We start from the raw sequence: 19,010 nt of genomic DNA on the forward strand, positions 1-19,010 counted from the left end.
TCGTACGTTGATTCAAAACGCTGACTTGGGTATACGAAAGGGAACATGCACTGGCACGGAATCCTCAACCCGCTCTTTGCGCACGCCTGGAATACTCGTATTGCGTCGGGGAATGCAGTGCAACCACGGAATGGTGGTTGAACCACCCCGTAGTCCCGTAGTGGCAGCGTCACTTTATCCACGTTGAACATTGGACAAAAGCCCCGGCCATTGAAAGAGCATGGCATGCGCCAGACGCTTACAAGTCCCCAGCCGTGTTTCGCCGGGGCGCCTCTGTTTTATCAGCCGCCCAGGCGGCCTTTGTTGATCGGTCAGGGACCCGGGGCTCATGATGCGCTGGCGCTGCTGTCAACGTGACCAGGAGTCCTCGGCATGTTCTGGTATGGCGCCGTGAATCGTAACCTGCGGCAGGGCCGCGCTACATACGAGCAAAATACGACGTCGAGCCGAGAGGAGCAGGCTCTACCTAAGGTAGGCAGGACACGGCGCCAAGGGTACATGTACAGTGCCGTACAGTAGTTGCAGCGACAATGCAGCGGCAATGCAGCGCATGCTCTGTTGACTGGAATTTGCGACATGAAAGATGCCGTTTGTTGATCTGATGATTCCTTGCCAACAGGAAACATGCCCGCTACAGGCACAGCCCAGCGGCACAGCACAGCGGCATAGCCCAGTATATTAGGTTAGGTACCTACCTGGTACCTGGGTTTCCTCCTTGTTGGCCTGTGCAGACGTCAACCAGAATCTGGCTTCAATCTCACCGCCCATCTCTGTAGAATCTGGATGGCTCGCTGAACCGGAATTTCTTTTCCGTACATGGCAAGGGTGTGGACGCAGAGAGAAGGGGCTTCTAGCCAACAAATTCTTCGCTGGTACACCTGACACGCCTTGGATGAGTTTGCGTACGCTGGCCATATGGCCACCACCAGAATTCAATTCAGACCAGACTTTTGGTCAGCAGTCGGATGACGTCGGGCCCACTGGACTCTTATGCAAGTTGACATGTGCCCAGCTCTACGCTCTGACACCTGCTTACTGTCAATAGGTGCGGCCAGGCTACAGCCCACCTTGACCAGCAGGTACCAGCTGTAACAGACATGTACGTGCCTATCAGTTGACCTCTTGGGTACGCTACAGCACCTCCCAATTCTCGTCAAGCAGTGCCTCTAACTGTCTTGGGCTGCCTATCCGTGCTTTGTTCAATGGCGGCTTGAATCGCCTTGTGTGAAGCCTACATAGGTCCAAGTAGGTTCCTGCATTTGACTCCTACCTACCTACCTCTAACCCACCTCTACCTCTTGACTGCTTCAAACTCAACTCCTCCACACTTTCCATCCTCCAGTTACCAATAGCGACCAGACCATATTTTTTTTTCGCGCCAACACATCCCAGAAATCTTCGTATCCGATATATGCTTTCGCCCTTACGCTGCATTGCCATCTTATCCCAACTCGAGCCTCCCCCCCACCACCCCCCCCCGGGCGGCCCTGGTGTACGACAAGAGCTTTGATTTCTGAGCATTTTTTTTCCCTTTTGCGTCGGCCTGTATCCACTACTGAAGTTTGAACGACTCGACGACATACCACTGGTCCAGCTTCCTCCCCAGCAGCCGACACCCCGCGCCTAGGTTGCTTCTTCCTGGTCCTCATTCAACTTGCCTGCTCAACTGGCCAACATAACTCGCAGCTCGCAGCTCGCAGCTCCCAAGTTGCTCGAGCTGACAACCCTGTGTCGGCGGATGCGGTTGAGCCCTCTTCAACATGGGCAACGTTACCAGCAGACCTGATGAAGGGTCCGCCGCTCTATATCTCAGAGACCAGGATAAGTGCACGTTTGCCACAGCCAACTCGCTCAACATCATCCCCTCCCCGCATACCGTATGCCGTATGTGATTCTTGTTTTGCTGGTTTGAGCTGACCTTTTTCACTCTGCGTCTAGTAAGCATATCTTCGCTCGTCGTCACGAACCCACGGAAGCGCAGCTCCCTCAGTATAGTTCCAAATGCATTTCCAGCAAGCAAGGTAACCGTCAGTCGGTTGCCTGGTGATCCATCTCCCGTAGAATTCGTACAGGTAAGCTTGGCGCCAAATCATGAACGCACATGACTTGTGGGCTTTACCTCGCCTAACCAATCACTGGATTGACAGGACCCCGAAATATCCAACAGTCCCAACGGAGGACCGAATATTCTCCTCAAATTGAGTAGTGATGATGAGCTCATATTTACCTTCACATTTGTTATCCGCCAGTCACACCAACTCGTCGGTTCCGAGGCGAAACCAGCAACCGTTGACACCAATATATCTGGTCTTACCTTTGTCTGTGGCTCGAGGCCGCGAGAGGTGGCCAACCTCGTAACTCGCGAGTTCCACGCCGATCCAAACCTACACAAGAACGCAAACGTCGATCTTGTCGGTGACTACGGGACCAGCGGCAGTCCCTCGGTTAGTTTTGAATGGACGTGGAAGTGGAAGCCCCCGAGGCCAGTTGAAGATAAAGGAGGTGGTTGGAGAAATAGCTGCAGTGTAAGGACATGCGGTACCGTTGACTTTTAATGACGCTTTGCCACGATGGGGCGACTAACTTGCTTCCGACTTCATAGTTTGTTGAATACGATCCTCGAGCACATCGTCTCGATATCCTAGCAAGCTTTTCCTACTGGGTTTCAAGTACGTTACTTCCGCTTGTCTACCTACCTCTACCTGGGTATCTCAGTGAGCCCCGTTACACCCCCACCCGAATACTAACCAAGTCATTAGGTCCAGGATCACCACTCAGCCACCCGAGTTCTCCCTCTCCGCAGTTTTACCTGAGCTCACCACCCAAAATACGCGTTGCATCTACGCAATCGGTCGACTCTCGCCTGACTGGAATCGATTTTGACGAGCCCGGGTCTCCGCTTATAAGCCCCAGCGACAACCTGACACAGACGACCACAAACACGACACAAGAGACGGTCAAGGTGGATGTGCTGTGTCCCCGGCATGACGATGATGTCAATGTTAGCGACGATGGACCGGTCTTTCGAGCAACATTGAAGGCACTTGAACAGAAAACTGGAAACATGCGAACGCAAATGAAGAAGGTCCTGAAGCGAGCTGAGCAAGCGCACTTGCAGCAAACCGAGGCCAATGATGCATTCATAGCATTCATGGACGCTTTACAAGAGGCGTCTTCCACCAATGCCAATGCCTTTCAACCCGCACTGGAGCACTACTTTGATAAGATAGCTCGCGACGTCCTGTTGTATGAACGCCAAAACACGGCCAATCTGCAGAGAATAATCATCGACCCCCTCAATAAGCTCTACCAGTTCGATATCAAGCAGGCCGAGTCGAAGAAGCGTGAGTTTGAAGAGGAGAGTAAAGATTATTACGCCTACGTGTCGCGCTACCTGGGGCAACGGCAAGATTCGGTCAAGGCCAAGAAGCTCGCCGACAGCGATTCAAAGTATCAGAACAAGAGACGAAACTTTGAGCTGAAGCGATTCGATTACTCCAACTTTATGCAAGATCTCCATGGTGGCCGCAAGGAGCAAGAGGTGTTGTCCCATCTGACGAGATACGCGGATGCACAAACAAAAGGTTTCCTCGCCACCGCAAAGAAAATAGAGGATTACTTGCCGCACCTGTCTGCGTTAAGCACCGAGGTCCAAGAAGCAACCAAAGAATACGAGTACCGGCGACGAGAACGCGAGGAAAAGAGGCGGCAAATGGAGAAGCCGAGCACACCCTACCTCGAGCCCGAGCAGGCTGGCCCAAGCAGCGCTGTTTCTCCAGCCGCAACATCGAATGGGACTGGCGGGAACACTTCCGACAACGAGCTTGGCCGGTCTGACAGCGCAGACTCGCAGGTCAAAACCGCCGTTGGTATTGGAATCAGCCAGCCCGCTGTTCCCCAAGGAGTTGAGCTGTCTCGGTCTCCCGGCAGCCAAGGACAGTCTTCCATTGCTAGTTCGGCTGGAACCAAGTTCAAGGGATTTCGAGACCTGGAGGAACGGGATGCGAGCCAGACAACCGTAATCCAACGAAAAGAAGGCCTGTTATGGGCGCTCAACAGGCCAGGGGGTCATGTCGATCCACGCAACTTGAACAAGCAAGGATGGCATAAGTAAGTCAAACACTGAATTCCGTTTGCGTAAGATGTCAGAGATGCGCCTCGGGAGCGGAGAAGAGAAAGAGGACGGCAAGGTGGAATCGTTACACCGTCGCCTTGGTATTGACACTAACCATCGACATTGGCAGGTTTTGGATAGTGTTGGATCAGGGGAAATTGTCCGAGTACAGCAACTGGAAGCAGAAACTTGACCTCCACATGGAACCCATCGATTTACGCATGGCTTCCGTTCGTGAAGCACGTAATGCGGAGCGTCGTTTTTGCTTCGAGGTCATCACACCAAGCTTCAAACGGGTTTACCAAGCGACGTCGGAAGAAGACATGAACAGCTGGATCACTTCCATAAATAATGCCTTGCAAAGCGCAATGGAAGGTCGCGGTGTCCAGGAACGCGCCTCATCAAGCAAGTCGTCTGGCGATTCGTCTTTGAAGAGGGATATCGGCTCAATACTGACTGGCAAAACCCAATCCCTGGGACATGGCGGACACTCGCACCATCATCATTCCAGCTCGACTCCAGGAATTCCGGTGCGCAGAATAACTGTCGGGGCACGCCCGAGTGTGGTGCGCACAAGCAGCTCAGGTTACGACGAGAATCCAGACAAGCTGCTGCAAATGGTCCGGAATTCGGATCAAGGCAATTGCTGGTGCGCTGACTGTGGCTCTGGGTCCAAGGTGGAGTGGGTGTCAATCAACCTAGGCATCGTCCTCTGCATCGAGTGCAGTGGGATTCACCGATCCCTGGGCACGCATATCAGTAAAGTACGATCTCTCACCCTGGACATCAAGTCCTTCACCATCGATATTGTCGAGGTTCTCTTGCTCATTGGAAACCGTGTTTCCAACATGATCTGGGAGGCTGGGCTAGATGCTTCCACGAAACCAGGCCCCCAAGCGTCCCGGGAGCAGCGTCTGAAGTTCATCACGTCCAAGTATGTCGAACGGGCGTATGTGAAGCCGATTTCTGCCACCCTGTCAAGATATGCCACGCCTGATGAAACCTTGCTGGCCGCTGTTAAGAGGAACGAGATCCAGCAGGTGCTTTATGCGCTAGCATTGAGAGCCAACCCCAACGTCCTCGACAAGATGAGGGGAACTCACGCGGTCTGGCTAGCCCTGGCAGCAGCAGATCCAGCCTCCCCGTTTCCCGCCCAAGGCGTCAACGCTACCGAGGCGGACATGAAGCCCGTGCCATTCCCGGTTGCCGAGCTCTTGACGCAAAACGGTGCCGAGATTCCCGCCTCCCTACCCGCTTTCCCGCTCGGACGGTACGCTCAGCAGTACTACGAACAAAAGTTGGGCAAGGGTCAAGCAACGACCGGGACCGATGTGCTCGGCTCGCTGCCGCTCCATTTGAGTAGCTCGAATGACAGAAGCCAACGAGAGAAGGAAGCACGGCTGCAGAAACGCGTGAGCGCTGGGGGGCGGCTGGCAAAGTCTCCCATACCCGAAAAATAGGAACAAAGATTTTGGGATCGATGGGCGGGCTTTGTTCTATGCCATCACGTATCGGAGATGTCCCGGCTGCAAGAGCTCTAAGCGGCCCGCGGGTGGCTCGAGAGTCTGTCACAAGCATGGGATACCGGCGCTCTCTCCTTGCCCTTTCCTCTCCTCTCCCCTCCTCCCTCCCCCCCAAAGAGAAGACGAAAGAAGAAGACGTCAACTTGGGAAACAGGCCCTAGGCGTCTTTTGATTGCATGGCGGCGACATGCGTCGTTTTAAGACTAGCTTGAATTTTTTTTTTTGGAGTACGAAGTGGTATAGGCAAATTCTGGATATTGGCGTTTGGGAGGCATCTTTTGCAACGAGAGGGAGGGCTTACGGTGACCAAGAGGATACGATGTTGGTGTTGGTGTTGGTGTCCTTGTGCAGAGGCAGCGTAAGAGCATAAATCAAATGACTGGGCAATATCATTCTTAGGTCAGGCGATCATCTTTGGAAGGACAGCATTGGAAAGACTATGAAGGAAAATGTGCAACATGGGGATAAGCACTTGGATAGGTAGTTGGTAATGTTAATGGCGGGCGAGACCACGATGCATCCATGTCCCTTGAGGCTGGGCATATTTGGCCACTGGTACTGTACTTGGTTGCACAAGGGTGTTGGTGTGTTGCTCTCAAGGCCGCCTCTTGGATGAGTTTCATAAGCGAGATTTGGGCGTGCAGGTACATTGCCCGAGTGATCGCTGTTGGGCGGTCACAGAGGGGGAAAAGCGGGAGGAGGAGAGGACTCAGAGGAGGGGCCGTCATCTGGTGCAGACCCATGACCGGGTGCGTGTTTGGTGCCAGATGGCAGGCAGCTGGCTGGATTCGCGCTAAAACCAGACGCCAGCTGATTTGCAGTGGGCAAAGACGAGGTGCCGCTGCCAGGCATTTACTATGTATTGCATTCTGGAATGCATCTTGCTGGTGCGGAAAAAGCAAGAAAAAAGAAGCAAGAAAATTAAACAAAGAGGAAGGAAAAAAAGAATGGAAAAAAAGAAAGGGGAAAAAAGAAAGGGGGAAAAAAAATTAGGGGGGGTGTCTGGTCGCTTCGGTTGCCGTCAGTTGCAAGAGGCGCTCGCTGCAGAGGTACATGGCGTAGCGCTGGAGTCTGGTGCCCCCCCGAGCCGGACCAGACGCCCTGTGACTCGAACTCGAACTTAGAGGGGGGGGGGGATGAGGGTGTCATCACGTCAAAAGTGCACGCTCAACGCCGGGCCATGGCGCCAGCACTTGATACTCTCACTCGACCAGACGGCACCCAGTGACGCCAGGCATCTCCCCGAGGGCCGAGTCTGCCGGCATGGAAATCCTGCGCAGGAGGCAGAAGCAAGTGCCCTGCTTTCGTCATTTCCCCACGTGTATGTTTCTCTGCTGAATGAGCAGAAAGCAAGCAGGGAGATGCTCGATCGAGGGGGCTCGTTCGAACAAAGTCACCAGACTTTGGAAGTTCCAAGGGACCCAGAGACCCGCAGAGTGTCCAGTCTCTCTACCTGGGCTGGGCTGCGGCTGACAAACCTAGACAAACCTGTGTGGCCCATGCTGCTGCCCGCTGCCGCTGCCCTCTAATGACCTCGTGCAAGAAAGTCCAAGCTTCCCCCAAGCCCAGGCCCCAGGCCCAGGCTTCCCATCCTTGATCCAAGGCCGCCCAGCTCCCATCCACCAGCACGGCTCTGCATCCTCCCCTTCCTTTCTTTTTTTTTTATTCATTTTTCTTGTGTTTCCTCTTTGGATTCTCACGATAGATTACCCCCGATTTTTGCTGCTTCACAAAAGCCCACAAAAGCCCACAAGAGCGAATCTTGGCCTTGCCCCCCCGGCTTGCCCCCGCCGAATAGCATTTATATACCTTATATATATATTGTGCCCGGAATTGCCACCACGCTCACCCAATCCCCGACATCTAGGATATCAATGGCACCGCCTCGTAGCGAAAAGAGCCAATTGAAGCGCCAGCGCGTGAGTCTCTCTTACCCCCCCCCCACCTCATCAGGCCGCCTATTTGCGCAGTTTGTCGCTTTTGCCCTGCTGTCCTGTCCGCATTGGCTGATCTGCCACCTCAACCCAGGGTTCGTTGCCCGAGGACGTAACAGAATCCAAGAAACCTCGGAGATCAGATCGTCTGTCGTCGCACACCGCTGCTGCCGTCGCCGCGGACAAGACCCCCGTCGTCAACAAGCAGCATCTCCCGTCCCCCGTCACCCACGTATACAACGGCGAATCGAGTGATGCCTGCCAACGGTCACCTCCGGCTCCTCTGGTGCAAGCCAACGATGGATTGACTCCGCGCAAGACTGACGAAGCATGGCCCCAGGGTCAAGCTCTGTCATCGCCGCCCGAAGACACCCAGCCTCTCAGCCAGTACGCCGAAAAGCATCCTGCCTTGTCCGACGAGGTCGAGGATGAAGTCAAGGAGGGCGTTTGGGGCTATCTAGTGTCTCTGCATCCTAAATACGGCGACAAACCTCTGGTGCTGAAGAAGCGGAATGCGTGCCCGCTGCCTGACTCGGTGGCTGCCGCCAACGGAAAGAAGCAGGCTACCAACAGCAGATCCGCTCCCAGGCAAGCCGAGGAAACCTATGAGCGAAACAAAGCCAAGGGACCAGCTTCTGGTGGTTATCTCATAGGTCGACATCCCGAATGCGGTGCGTCCACCAACAAAAGAAAAAAGGAGAAAAAATCTCTCTCTCTCAAGTAGTACTACTTGTGCGTAACCTCGGAGCTAATGGCCTGTCTCCGGCAGATATCGTGGTTCAAGACGGCGTGGTTTCGAACCGCCACTGTCTCCTTTTCACCGAGAATAAGGGAACAGATACCGTGGCCATTGTTGAGGATCTTTCCAGCAATGGGACCTATGTAAACGAGGCCATTGTTGGTCGGAACCAGCGCCGCGAGTTGGAAGACCAGGATGAGATTGCAGTCCATGGCAAGGCGAGATTTGTTTTTAGATATCCGCAGAGTCGGCATACGAGCGAGTTTCTGCAGCAGTACACCTTGTTGGAAAAGCTCGGCAAGGGCCACTTTGCCGAAGTCTACCTCTGCATCGAGAAAGCAACCGGCCAACGGTACGCCGTCAAGATTTTCACCAAGCCACCTGGCATGGAGGATCGATCCAAGACTGAAGGTCTGCAACAAGAGATTGGCGTGCTGATGGGAGTGAGCCATCCCAACGTGCTGTGCCTCAAGGATACATTCAACGAGCGTGACCGCGTGTACCTTGTCCTGGAACTAGCCTCGGGAGGCGAGCTCTTCAACCTCATCGTCATGAAGAAGAGACTTACAGAGGATGAGACGAGAAAAGTGTTCTTGCAACTCTTCCAGGGCATCAAGTACTTGGTAAGCCAAAAAAAAAAAAGAAAAAAAAAGCAAATGAAAAGAAAATTAAAATTAAAATTAAAAAAAAAAAAACGAAAATCACCGCCGCATCGTTTTCGTTTCAGGTCCGGTGGTGTGCCTTTGGCTAACCTGATGACGGTAGCATGAACGTAATATCGTCCACCGAGATATCAAACCGGAAAATATCCTACTTGTAGATAATGACCTGCATGTCAAGTTGGCCGACTTTGGCCTCGCCAAGATCATTGGTGAAGAGTCCTTCACCACAACCCTTTGCGGCACTCCTAGCTACGTTGCGCCAGAGATTCTCGCCGAATCCAAGCATCGCAAGTACACGAAGGCGGTCGACATCTGGTCCCTTGGTGTCGTCTTGTACATTTGCCTCTGCGGCTTTCCTCCCTTTTCGGACGAGCTCTGTTCCAGAGACTTCCCTTACAACCTGTCACAGCAGATTCGAAGCGGACGTTTTGACTATCCCTCGCCATACTGGGATTCTGTGGGTGACTCAGCTCGTAAGCAACCCTCGCCGCACTCCCTCTTCGTTTCCGTACCTACACAAGTCATGTGTTATTCCGAAAGTGCTAACCGTTGCCGGAAAAGTTGATCTCATTGACTCCATGTTGATCGTGGATCCGGAACGAAGATACACAGTTGATCAATGCCTCAGCCACCCTTGGCTGACCCAAAGCGGACCCAATGTCAACGACAGCACGTGCGGCCTTGTTGGGGGAATCGCCGGGCTCGAGGTCAACCGCCGGGCCCCTGTCCGGGAGCGAACTCTTCTCGCCGATCTGAACTCCGTTCACGTCACTACCCTCGTTGGCGTCGGCACTGATAAAAAGGCTGTCAAGGTGTTTACGAAGAACCCTCAACGCATAACGAATGCTTCCAAGGAAAGAGGGCCAGACCACCAAAGAGCGCCTGCGGAATTCATGGAGATGGGAGGCAAGGGAGATCAACAACTCTACGGCGACGACGACTCCAGCGTTTATCCAACCGGTGAAGCGGCGGCAAGGGGAGCCAAGAACACCAAAGCTCGTGCTCGTTGATCAAATCGCGACGCAGAGGGTCTACCCTGCGTCCAACTCAGCTTCAGGCGACAAGCGCATTTCCATCAGAACACACGAATATCCTATTCTTAAAACGATCTTGGACTATCGACGAGTCTGCGATGACCATGTCTTGAGATGTATATAGATTTTCATGCTGCAAGGGTTGATTTAGACAGACGGAACATGGCGTATGGCTTTATGTTTTCATGGTTGGGTTATCGAATTTTTTCTTTCTTTCATGTTTTCAATTTTTTTTTCGCGTTTCTTTTTGAGTATTACTGTTTCTGACAGGCGAGGTGTTGTCCGGGGTCGCATTCACAACTGGAGCTAATATATTGAGGGAAATTGATGCTCCTTGGAATATGATGCATATAGGATAACATTGACGCCGCGTAAAGATGTTACACGTGGGAGCAAGTCCGCGGGTAGCATGGTCACACTGAGCTCAGAGCGGATAAGCAGAGAGCTTCGGGATTAGTTACATGGTATGTTTTATGCTTTATTTCTCCTCCCACATGTAAACTCCGTAGAACTTGATTGCGATGGTTTGATTTTCCCGTCGGCCATGTGCCAGGTCACATGTGGAACTAAGCGAGGGCGGTGACACCTACCTCCCACACATTCATTGGAAGCGGCAGAAAATGAGCAGCGGGGGGATTGGACCAAGAGGAAAAGCCCCACCAGAGGGCTATTCCGGTTGTCGACCCTGCCATTCCCATACTAGCAGAACAATCTAAACATTAACATTTTCCACTCAGTCGAGTTCCACCCCCTCTTGGACAAGACGTCGCCCGCCTTGACCCTCTACCGCGACTGTCGTCCATCACTGTTCCAGACCTTGTACGACGGCTGATCAACGGAGGTTCCTTTTTTTTTTTTTCTCCCTGTTCTATTTCGTCTCCGGTTTCCGTGAACGAGTCGACGAAACAAACTACGCAAGGCGATAGTGGGGAAAACGAGAAAGAAAAAAAAAAAAAAAGTAGGAAAGCGAAAAGAGGAGAAAGCAAGGAGAAAAAGGCTCAAGATGGCCGCTGCAAAGAATAAAGGGCAGCCTCAGCTGCTCTTTGTGGATGGGTCTTTTGAGGAGCTCGCCAAGGAAATGGCCGAGTATCTCAAGTCCGAGGAAGCCGTCCAGCTGCTGAGCAAGGACAAGGTGTCCAAGGAGGACGTGCTCGCCAAGCTGGTCGCTGCCTCGCCCGGTCTCAGCACCGTGGCCGAGAAGGAATACACGGCCGCCTCGAACCTGCTCATCTACCTGGTGCTGCAGTCGGCCGAGTCCAAGAAGTATCTGCAGACTCTGTGCGGCAACCTCGCCAAGGTGCCCGTCAACTCGCCCGTCCACGGACCCGGACTGTCGCTCAACGCGCTGACGACCGTCTTCAACCTGCTTCCCGAGGAGGACGGGATCCGCGCGCGAATATTCCTCGAGATTGTCAAGTTCCTCCGAGCGCATGGCTTGTTCGACAGCCTGCGGCCGTACCTGGACAAGCTGGGCGACTGGCTGGCGTCGTGGGACGCCGGCGAGGAGCTTGAGCGCATGGCGTACGAGAACGTCGCCGAGGCTGCGCTGGAGGCTGGCGAGGAGGCCACCGGCTACGAGTTCATCCTCCGCGCGCTCCGCACCTTTGACGCCGACGACAGGGACGACGTCGCGTCCGAGGACGCCCAGAGGCTGTCGCTGCGCGCCGTCAAGATGGCCCTCCTGTCCAACACGTACTTCCTCTTCCAGGACCTGCGCTCGATCCCCAGCGTCCAGGCCCTGGGCGACTCGCACCCCGTGTACGCGCAGCTCCTGGACATCTTCGCCGAGCAGGACCTCGAGGACTACAACGACTTCAACGAGGAGCACGAGGGCTGGGTCGAGCAGCAGCGGCTCGACTACGGCAAGCTGCACCGCAAGATGCGCCTGCTCACCTTTGCCAGCCTGGCCGCCGCCACGCCCAGCCGCGAGATCGAGTACGCCAAGATCTCCAAGGCGCTCCAGATCCCGCTGGAGCACGTCGAGATGTGGGTCATTGACGTGATCCGCGCCGGCCTCGTCGAGGGCAAGCTGTCCCAGCAGCGCAAGGAGTTCCTCGTCCACAAGGTCACGTACCGCGTCTTTGGCCAGAAGCAGTACCAGGAGCTGTCCACGCGCGTGGACCACTGGCGAGCCACCCTGCAAAACGTCCTGGCCGTCCTGCGCCAGGAGCAGGTCAGCGCCAAGGCCCAGAAGGAGCGCGAGGTCCAGGAGCTGGAGCGCAAGCTGAACAATGCCGGCATCGGCAACCACGGCCCCGGCGGCAACCGACGCGGCCAGAACCAGCAGTCACAGCAACGCGAGAGAACCGACAATGACGACTGAACATTGTCCGTGAAGGAAGTCGGGGGGGGGGGGGGGGTGGGCATGAACACCGAAACCGTCGACGTCACCCGCCACCCTGGTCGTTTCGAAAGAGCCGGGAGAAAGGTCGGCAACAGTCGACGTTGCAAGCCCATCATTCCCGACCAAAGGATAGGCCAGCCGGGGATGTTTCACAAGGGGCAGGCAATGAGACGACGTTTAGTGAAAGCGTACGACCAGTATTCAAGGGCTTTTTTTCTGTTTCTTTTTTTTTTGTTTTTTCATGTGTAATAACGTCTGCATGCAAGTGCAGTCGGTCCCTGGGGCCGGGGAAAAGCCGAGCCCCCATACACATTGCACACACGCAAACTTTTCCTTCTCTCTTTTCTTTTCTTTTATCCTTTTCCTTTCTTTCCGATTTTTTTTTATTTTTTTGCGAAATGGCGTAGCCGGTTAAAGCATTTGTTTCCCAGCTCTTCTTCTTTTGCACGAGGGAGGAAAAAGGTGGAAACGAAGAGCAGTCTGTCTGTCTGATGGGACCGAGGTGGAAATCTAGTTTGGAGACGGTTATGAAAAAAAAGAGGGGCGGGGGGAAATGATGGATGAGCCACGGTTGCGCAACCTTTGCGACGACACACATGGCAGAAACAAATGCAACGTGTTTGAACATGACGAATCAGCTGAACAAGGTGTTTGGCAAAGTAAAAGCGTGCGTGGTGCACAGAATGCACGACATGACGGGAGGGCAGACGCCGTCGTTGCTACGTGATAAGGAGAGAGACAGAGGCGTTGCGCGGTCTGGGTTTGCCAAGTCGTGGCTGCATCTTTTATTCCATCCAACGAGCTTGTTTTGTCTATCCTGGGGGGAAATGGCGGGGTTCAAGCTGAACAAGGTGTTTGGCAAAGTAAAAGCGTGCGTGGTGCACAGAATGCACGACATGACGGGAGGGCAGACGCCGTCGTTGCTACGTGATAAGGAGAGAGACAGAGGCGTTGCGCGGTCTGGGTTTGCCAAGTCGTGGCTGCATCTTTTATTCCATCCAACGAGCTTGTTTTGTCTATCCTGGGGGGAAATGGCGGGGTTCGGGAAGGAGATTAGAGTACAAGGCGGATTAGAGTGTCGCTGACGGACGGAACAACGCAAAGTTGGTGTAACAAAGGGGCGGATATTAGGGGGGCGGCTTAAAGGGGCGGTTTAAAGGGGCGAAATAAAACGGTATCCGGAGAAGCTTGAAGAAGCGGGCTCCAAGCTCCAAGCTCCAAGTTCCAGGATCATCGGGTCTCGCGGCGCCAGATTCAGAACTCTCGGCCCAGCTTCTCCGTCAGGCGTGCCCGAGTGTCGCTAAAAACCTTGTCCGGCGCAGGCGTCGCATCAATCTTGACCACCTTGCCCTGCCTGTCGTAGTAGTCGACGACGGGCATGCTCGTCTCGACAAAGGTGCGGAACCGCTTGCGGATGCTGTCGGCGTTGTCGTCATCGCGGCCGCTCGTCTTGCCGCGCTCCAGCAAGCGCTCCTGCATGACCTTTTCGGGGCAGTCAAAGAACAGGACCGTCTTGGCGGGGCAGACGGTGTCCTCGAACTTGTGGGCCTGGTCCATCTTCCGCGGGAAGCCGTCGATGAGGAAGCGGCCCTTGGAGGAGCCGCTCGCGCGAAGGGCGTCCGTCATGGCGTTCTCCAGCAGCTGGATGGTGACCTCCATGGGGACGATGAGCCCGTTGCGGATGTTGTCGCGGATGAGGTCACCGAACTGCGACCCGGGACGCTGCTGCTCGGCGCGCAGCAGGTCGCCGGCGGAGAGGTGGGTGAAGCCGTACTTGTCGACGAGGTTGGCGCATTGCGTGCCCTTGCCGGCGCCGGGCCCGCCGAGGACGAAGACGACGGTGACGTCGGCGGGGGAGAATGTCGGCGTCGGCTTTGCGGGCGGTGCAATCTGGGGGGGGTCGCTTCGAGCCATGTCTGCAAAAGATGAGTGGACGGTTTTCTCTCTTTCTCCTTTTTCCCCCCCCCCTGAGGGGTGAAGGGGTCAAGGGGTGAATGGGTGAAGGGTAAGTCTGAACTGACCTTTGCGACGGTTCACGAGCCCGACGTACCCGGCAGAGCCAATGGCCACGACGGCGAGAAGGGGCCAGAACTTGACCTTGTCTTTGGATGCGCCCGAGGAGTAGGAGCGGTGCGGGCGGGCAGCGCGGCAGGTCGCCGGCGTCCAGGCCTTGCCGAGGGACCTGCTGGCCAGACGGCACGACAGCGGCACGCGCGAGGCCATCAGGTGGGCAGCCGTGAGCAGCTGGCGTGTGGTGTGTGTCCCTGATTTTCTTCACTCGTTTGAGCTCATTCGTACCGGGAGGAATTTCCGCACGCGGGACGTGGATTGTGACCGAGTCTGCTGGGCCGGCTTTGGCTTTGACTTGGCCGCCACCAGACGCGAGGGATGCTTCAAGCGCTCGAGGGAGGGGCGGCGGCAGTGGAAAAAAGCAAGGACAAGACGAGTCGGCAAAGGACTGGAGGCTGGTAAAGAGCGGCGGGCGAGCGAGCGAGCAAAGGGCGGAAATGAAAGGAGAGAAGCAACGAGCTTGACGGAAGGGATTGCGTTATCACGTGGGGGGCTGGTACCAGACTGTGTGTTGCATTTTGCGGAGCGCAGTTGATGCGGTTGGATGAATGACGGCGGCTGCACCAGCTGCCGGGGGGCGTTGACGGGTGCGTATTTGCAGACCCACCCGCCCGCGAGCAGGTCTGGTATCAATTTCATCCTTTCATCCCGGCAACCGCAGCCTGTCCAGTCCAGTGTCAGCGGGCTGCGATCCTTGTCCTGTGCCTGTGCCTGTGCCTGTGCGGTCTCTCGAGTCCCGCCGTCTTTGTGTGCCGCTGCAATTGCAGTTGACCTGAGCCCGTCTCCTTGCCCGTTCACAGCGTGACGCCACAGCTGGACCTCGTCTCCGGCATGACACATATCGAGCTGAGGCTTGACCGGGCCCGCGGGCAGCCAACCAGACGGACGCTACTCTGCTGCAGTACATATGTACTTCATATACAGTATGTACATAGTACGTACATACGGAGAGCCGGCACCTGGCGCACCTGGCTGGCCAATGTTCCTAATGTCAATTCCATCCAACCGTCGTCGGACAACGCCCCCACCATGCACTGTTAACTTACCCCAGCCACCCACAGCACAGCACAGCACTGCAACAGATGCCATCGTCGCTCGAGTCTGCATCCGAGCCTGGGCCCTGGGCCCTGGGCGACGGAGCTTGCAGCAGAGCCCTGCGACTTGCATCTCCTCAGGTCTTGACGATGAGGTCGTGGGCGACGTCGGATTGGCAAAGAGCGGTTGGGGCTCACGGTGCCTGCCAGGTTTGACGAACCCCCCCCGCCGTTGCGTCTCGCCATGAAATGTCCGCCAGAGCCACGCTCGTTCCACAATAACTACTCCGTACATACGAAAGTACGCGTCTCCTCTGGCCATGGGTCGTCAGACGGACCCCAGCACGCTCCGTCATCAAGGGCACCAGGCGCGGGATGGCCTTGACCAGCGGCTTGCCTCACCAGCCCCCGCCATTATCGAACGTCTTGCACCGAAGAGCCGCACAGCTCCACTGCCGTGCCGCATCAACCCTCCTGGAGAACATGGCTGCCCTCTCCATCCTCTCGTCCTCTTCTTCCCCAAGCAAGGCTTGTCGAGGCTTTGTCGAGGCTTGCAGCTTTGCTCCTTCATCATGCCCGTGTCCACGCCTCCCAAGCGTCAGGTGCCCGCCAGCACCTGGGCCACACCCGCGCACGCCGCGCTGCGACAACCGCCAGCTTCCTTGAAAAGACGGCTCAACGGTATCTGGGACGACGGCACGTGGTGGTGTAAGTCCCCCAGCGTCGGCACCTCGGTCGTTTCACCGTCACTGACACGGCACCCTCTTGCCAGGCAACTGCGAACCTCGCAGCAGAGCCGTCCGGCGTGAATCCAAGAAAAACAACCGGAACAAGGGCAGGCTGTACTGGACCTGCGCCTACTCGTCCTGCAAATTCTTCCTCTGGGAAGAGGAGGCCGCCGTGCGAGAACCCGCCGCCAGCCGCGGCCATGACCATGACGGTCATGGTCATGGCCTTGGTGATGATGAACCAGAACCCCTCAGGCCCAAGACGCCGACTTTTACGCAGCGGCCCCTGGAGTCGTATGGCATCCTGAAAACGCTGACGCGGCGGGGCTCGGCAACGAAAAGAAGCGGCGGCAACATGGCCTTCGAGTCGAGCGCATCTGCCACCACTGCTAGCTTCAGCAGCGGGCTGACCGTAAGAAACGAACCCTCGCGCACATCGGCGGCTCAGCCCGACACTCCCGGCACCAAAAGGAAGCGGCACCAGCGGCAAACGTCCTCCTACGGCGAGTTTAGCGACCTGGACTCGGACGAGGAACGGCAACTCGCCCGACTCGCCGACCGAGGCGCCCGGCCGACAACCCCACGAGCGGCCACGGCCACGAGAGACGTCTTCACCACGCCCGCCACCGAGACCCGCGCCATTGACGTGATCGGCGGCCTTCCCACGCCTTCCGTCTCCAGAATCCTGTTCCCCCCCTCCGAGGCTCCGAGGTTCAAGACGGTGTCGTTTGAAGAGCCCTTGTCCACCGAGGCTGTCGTGACGCCGACCAAGGCGCCGCCGTCGTCGCACGCACACGCCAATGCCGTCTCTCCGCCAATCAGCCCGTGCAACGCTGTTCAAGACTTGACCAGTCTCGTAATGGATCTTCTCCGAGACCAGCCTGTTGACCGAGGCGTCGCGGGCTCCCTCCGCAAGGCGCTGGACGCCTGGGGGCGAAAAACGGCGGGAATCGCCAAAGGCCGCGACGCCGCCCGTGCCGCGGCCAAGCAAAAGCAAGCTCGCATCTCCGAGCTGGAGGAGACGGTTCGCGCGTTGCAAGGGAAGCTCAAATACCAGGAGGAAAAGATGACGGAGACGAAGCGGAAAATCCAGGACGCCTACGACGTCATTTGAGCCTGAGATGTGAAGCACGCGATTGGGTCTAGCGAGGAGCCTTCTTCTTTCATTCCCTTGTGACTGGAGACACCTATGACGGATCCCCCCAAAGCCGACCTACAACGTGATTCAGACGCCGTGCTGGGTCCATTTCTTCTGCAAAGCAAACTTTGACTGTCTTTTCTCACGACGCACACATGTATATACAGATATAAAAACACAAACAAAGCAAATCATGACATGCACGTCTTCGCGCCACCGCCCATTTGCATGTTGAACACGGTAATTCGCGGCCCACCTCGGGAACATCATCAGCGGTCTCGGTTACAGTCTCGGTTACAGTCTCGGTGTCTCGGCTTCCCCCCCCCTTCAGTCGTCCCCCGGCAGCAGCTTGGGCCGGGTGTTCCAGCCCATCCTCTTTGCCAGCTTGACCCAGCTGCGCCAGGCGCGGTCGGCGTGCTCGCGTATCGTGTCGTCGCCCGCCTTTGCCGTGGTCCTCGAGAAGATCTCCATGCTCACCCAGCCCGACCAGCCGGCGGCGACGACGGCCTCGACGACGCTCAGCACGGGCAGGTAGCCGCCGCGCTCAAAGGGGAACTGCCGGGCGTTGCGGCTGAGCGCCATGAGGGGCGCGAAGCCCGTGTCCCTGCGCCAGGGGTGGTCGGCGGTGAGCGGGACGGGCTGCCACTCGGCGTCGGCGACCTGCAGCAGCGGCATGGACGCCGGTGGCACCGTGTCGGCCAGGCCGCGCAGCTTCTGGCCGAGGAGGGCGTCGCCGCCGTCGCGCCGGCCGCTCGGGTGCTCGGGGTCCATGTAGGCCCCGCCGCAGAGGTTGAACGTGTCCGGCAGGAAGACGAGGTTGTCGGCGCGGGCGAGCTGGATGCGCTCCCAGGCCTGCTCCCACTCGCGCACGTGGGCCGCGAAGCAGAGGTTCTCGTAGGCCACCCGGATGCCGAGCGGCCTGGCCAGGGCGGCCAGGTCGCGCAGCAGGAGCGCGGCCGCCGCCGCCTCGCCCGCGCCGGCGCCGCAGTCGGCCGGGAGGAGGCCCCGCGGGGGCGGGAGCGTCGCCGGCACCACGCCGATGATGCGCGTGCCCAGGGCGCCCGCGACGGCGAGCCACTCCCGGAACTCGGCGAGCAGCGCCTCCCGCAGGCGGGGGCTGGCCACGCCGTCGGCGTCCCGGAACGGCTGCAGGCTGACCACCCGGAGGCCGAGGCGCGCGCAGAGCTCCGACACGGCCCCCGCGGCGGCGAGCATGCCTCCGCCGCCGCCCAGCAGCGCCGAGTACGCCGCCAGGTCCTCCCAGTACAGCTCGACGCCCAGGAAGCCCCGGCTCGCCGCCGCCGCGAGCTTCTTGTCGAGCGGGTGCAGGTGCGCCGCCCCGAGCGACATGGTCGCCACGGCGGGCAGGAAGCGTTTCGGTGCGTCGGACAGCTTCATCATCCTCACGTCCCTTTTTGCGAAGCCGCCAGGGCAAAAAAAAAAAAGAAGGCGAGCAGTCTAAAAAAACCACCCCCCAAAAAAAGGGGGGGAAACAAAGGGCCAGCAAGACCAGGCCTTGAAGATGGGAGAAACCCCTTTCCCCCCCCGGAGTCCCCTTTTTTACAGCGCCTCGGCCAACGCCGGCATGTAGCAGCAACACGCAACGCGCGAGTTTTCTTTTTCGTCTCCTCTTTGTTGCCAAAACAGCAGACCGCCTCGCCCTTGCCACGCCACTTTTCAGCAAGAGAAC

The 19,010-nt window shown here is 56.9% G+C and overlaps 6 protein-coding genes across 6 annotated transcripts; 4 read left to right on the forward strand and 2 right to left on the reverse strand.

Annotated features, from left to right (window-relative positions):
• Positions 1 to 1,760: 1,760 nt before the first annotated feature.
• UV8b_03983 (uncharacterized protein) lies at positions 1,761 to 5,574 on the forward strand (the record flags this gene model as incomplete). Its single annotated transcript, XM_043141481.1, has 6 exons — positions 1,761 to 1,827; positions 1,939 to 2,072; positions 2,148 to 2,525; positions 2,603 to 2,669; positions 2,760 to 4,110; positions 4,245 to 5,574. The coding sequence occupies 6 exons, from the start codon at positions 1,761 to 1,763 to the stop codon at positions 5,572 to 5,574; spliced, it is 3,327 nt and encodes a 1,108-aa protein (XP_042997415.1).
• Positions 5,575 to 7,511: 1,937 nt separating this feature from the next.
• Positions 7,512 to 9,982, forward strand: UV8b_03984 (uncharacterized protein; the record flags this gene model as incomplete). Its single annotated transcript, XM_043141482.1, has 5 exons — positions 7,512 to 7,556; positions 7,666 to 8,242; positions 8,341 to 8,933; positions 9,076 to 9,445; positions 9,534 to 9,982. 5 exons carry the CDS (start codon positions 7,512 to 7,514, stop codon positions 9,980 to 9,982), a joined length of 2,034 nt encoding a protein of 677 aa, XP_042997416.1.
• A 1,027-nt stretch (positions 9,983 to 11,009) lies between these two features.
• On the forward strand, positions 11,010 to 12,329 carry UV8b_03985 (uncharacterized protein; the record flags this gene model as incomplete). The annotated part of the gene is made up of 1 exon (XM_043141483.1): positions 11,010 to 12,329. The coding sequence occupies one exon, from the start codon at positions 11,010 to 11,012 to the stop codon at positions 12,327 to 12,329; it is 1,320 nt and encodes a 439-aa protein (XP_042997417.1).
• A 1,275-nt stretch (positions 12,330 to 13,604) lies between these two features.
• UV8b_03986 (uncharacterized protein) lies at positions 13,605 to 14,573 on the reverse strand (the record flags this gene model as incomplete). Its single annotated transcript, XM_043141484.1, has 2 exons — positions 13,605 to 14,266; positions 14,372 to 14,573. 2 exons carry the CDS (start codon positions 14,571 to 14,573, stop codon positions 13,605 to 13,607), a joined length of 864 nt encoding a protein of 287 aa, XP_042997418.1.
• A 1,453-nt stretch (positions 14,574 to 16,026) lies between these two features.
• Positions 16,027 to 17,296, forward strand: UV8b_03987 (uncharacterized protein; the record flags this gene model as incomplete). Its single annotated transcript, XM_043141485.1, has 2 exons — positions 16,027 to 16,162; positions 16,227 to 17,296. The coding sequence occupies 2 exons, from the start codon at positions 16,027 to 16,029 to the stop codon at positions 17,294 to 17,296; spliced, it is 1,206 nt and encodes a 401-aa protein (XP_042997419.1).
• A 351-nt stretch (positions 17,297 to 17,647) lies between these two features.
• UV8b_03988 (uncharacterized protein) lies at positions 17,648 to 18,670 on the reverse strand (the record flags this gene model as incomplete). The annotated part of the gene is made up of 1 exon (XM_043141486.1): positions 17,648 to 18,670. One exon carries the CDS (start codon positions 18,668 to 18,670, stop codon positions 17,648 to 17,650), a length of 1,023 nt encoding a protein of 340 aa, XP_042997420.1.
• Positions 18,671 to 19,010: the final 340 nt, after the last annotated feature.

The sequence above is a fragment of the Ustilaginoidea virens genome, chromosome 3 (genome assembly GCF_000687475.1).
Source record: "Ustilaginoidea virens chromosome 3, complete sequence".
Classification (NCBI taxonomy): domain Eukaryota; kingdom Fungi; phylum Ascomycota; class Sordariomycetes; order Hypocreales; family Clavicipitaceae; genus Ustilaginoidea; species Ustilaginoidea virens.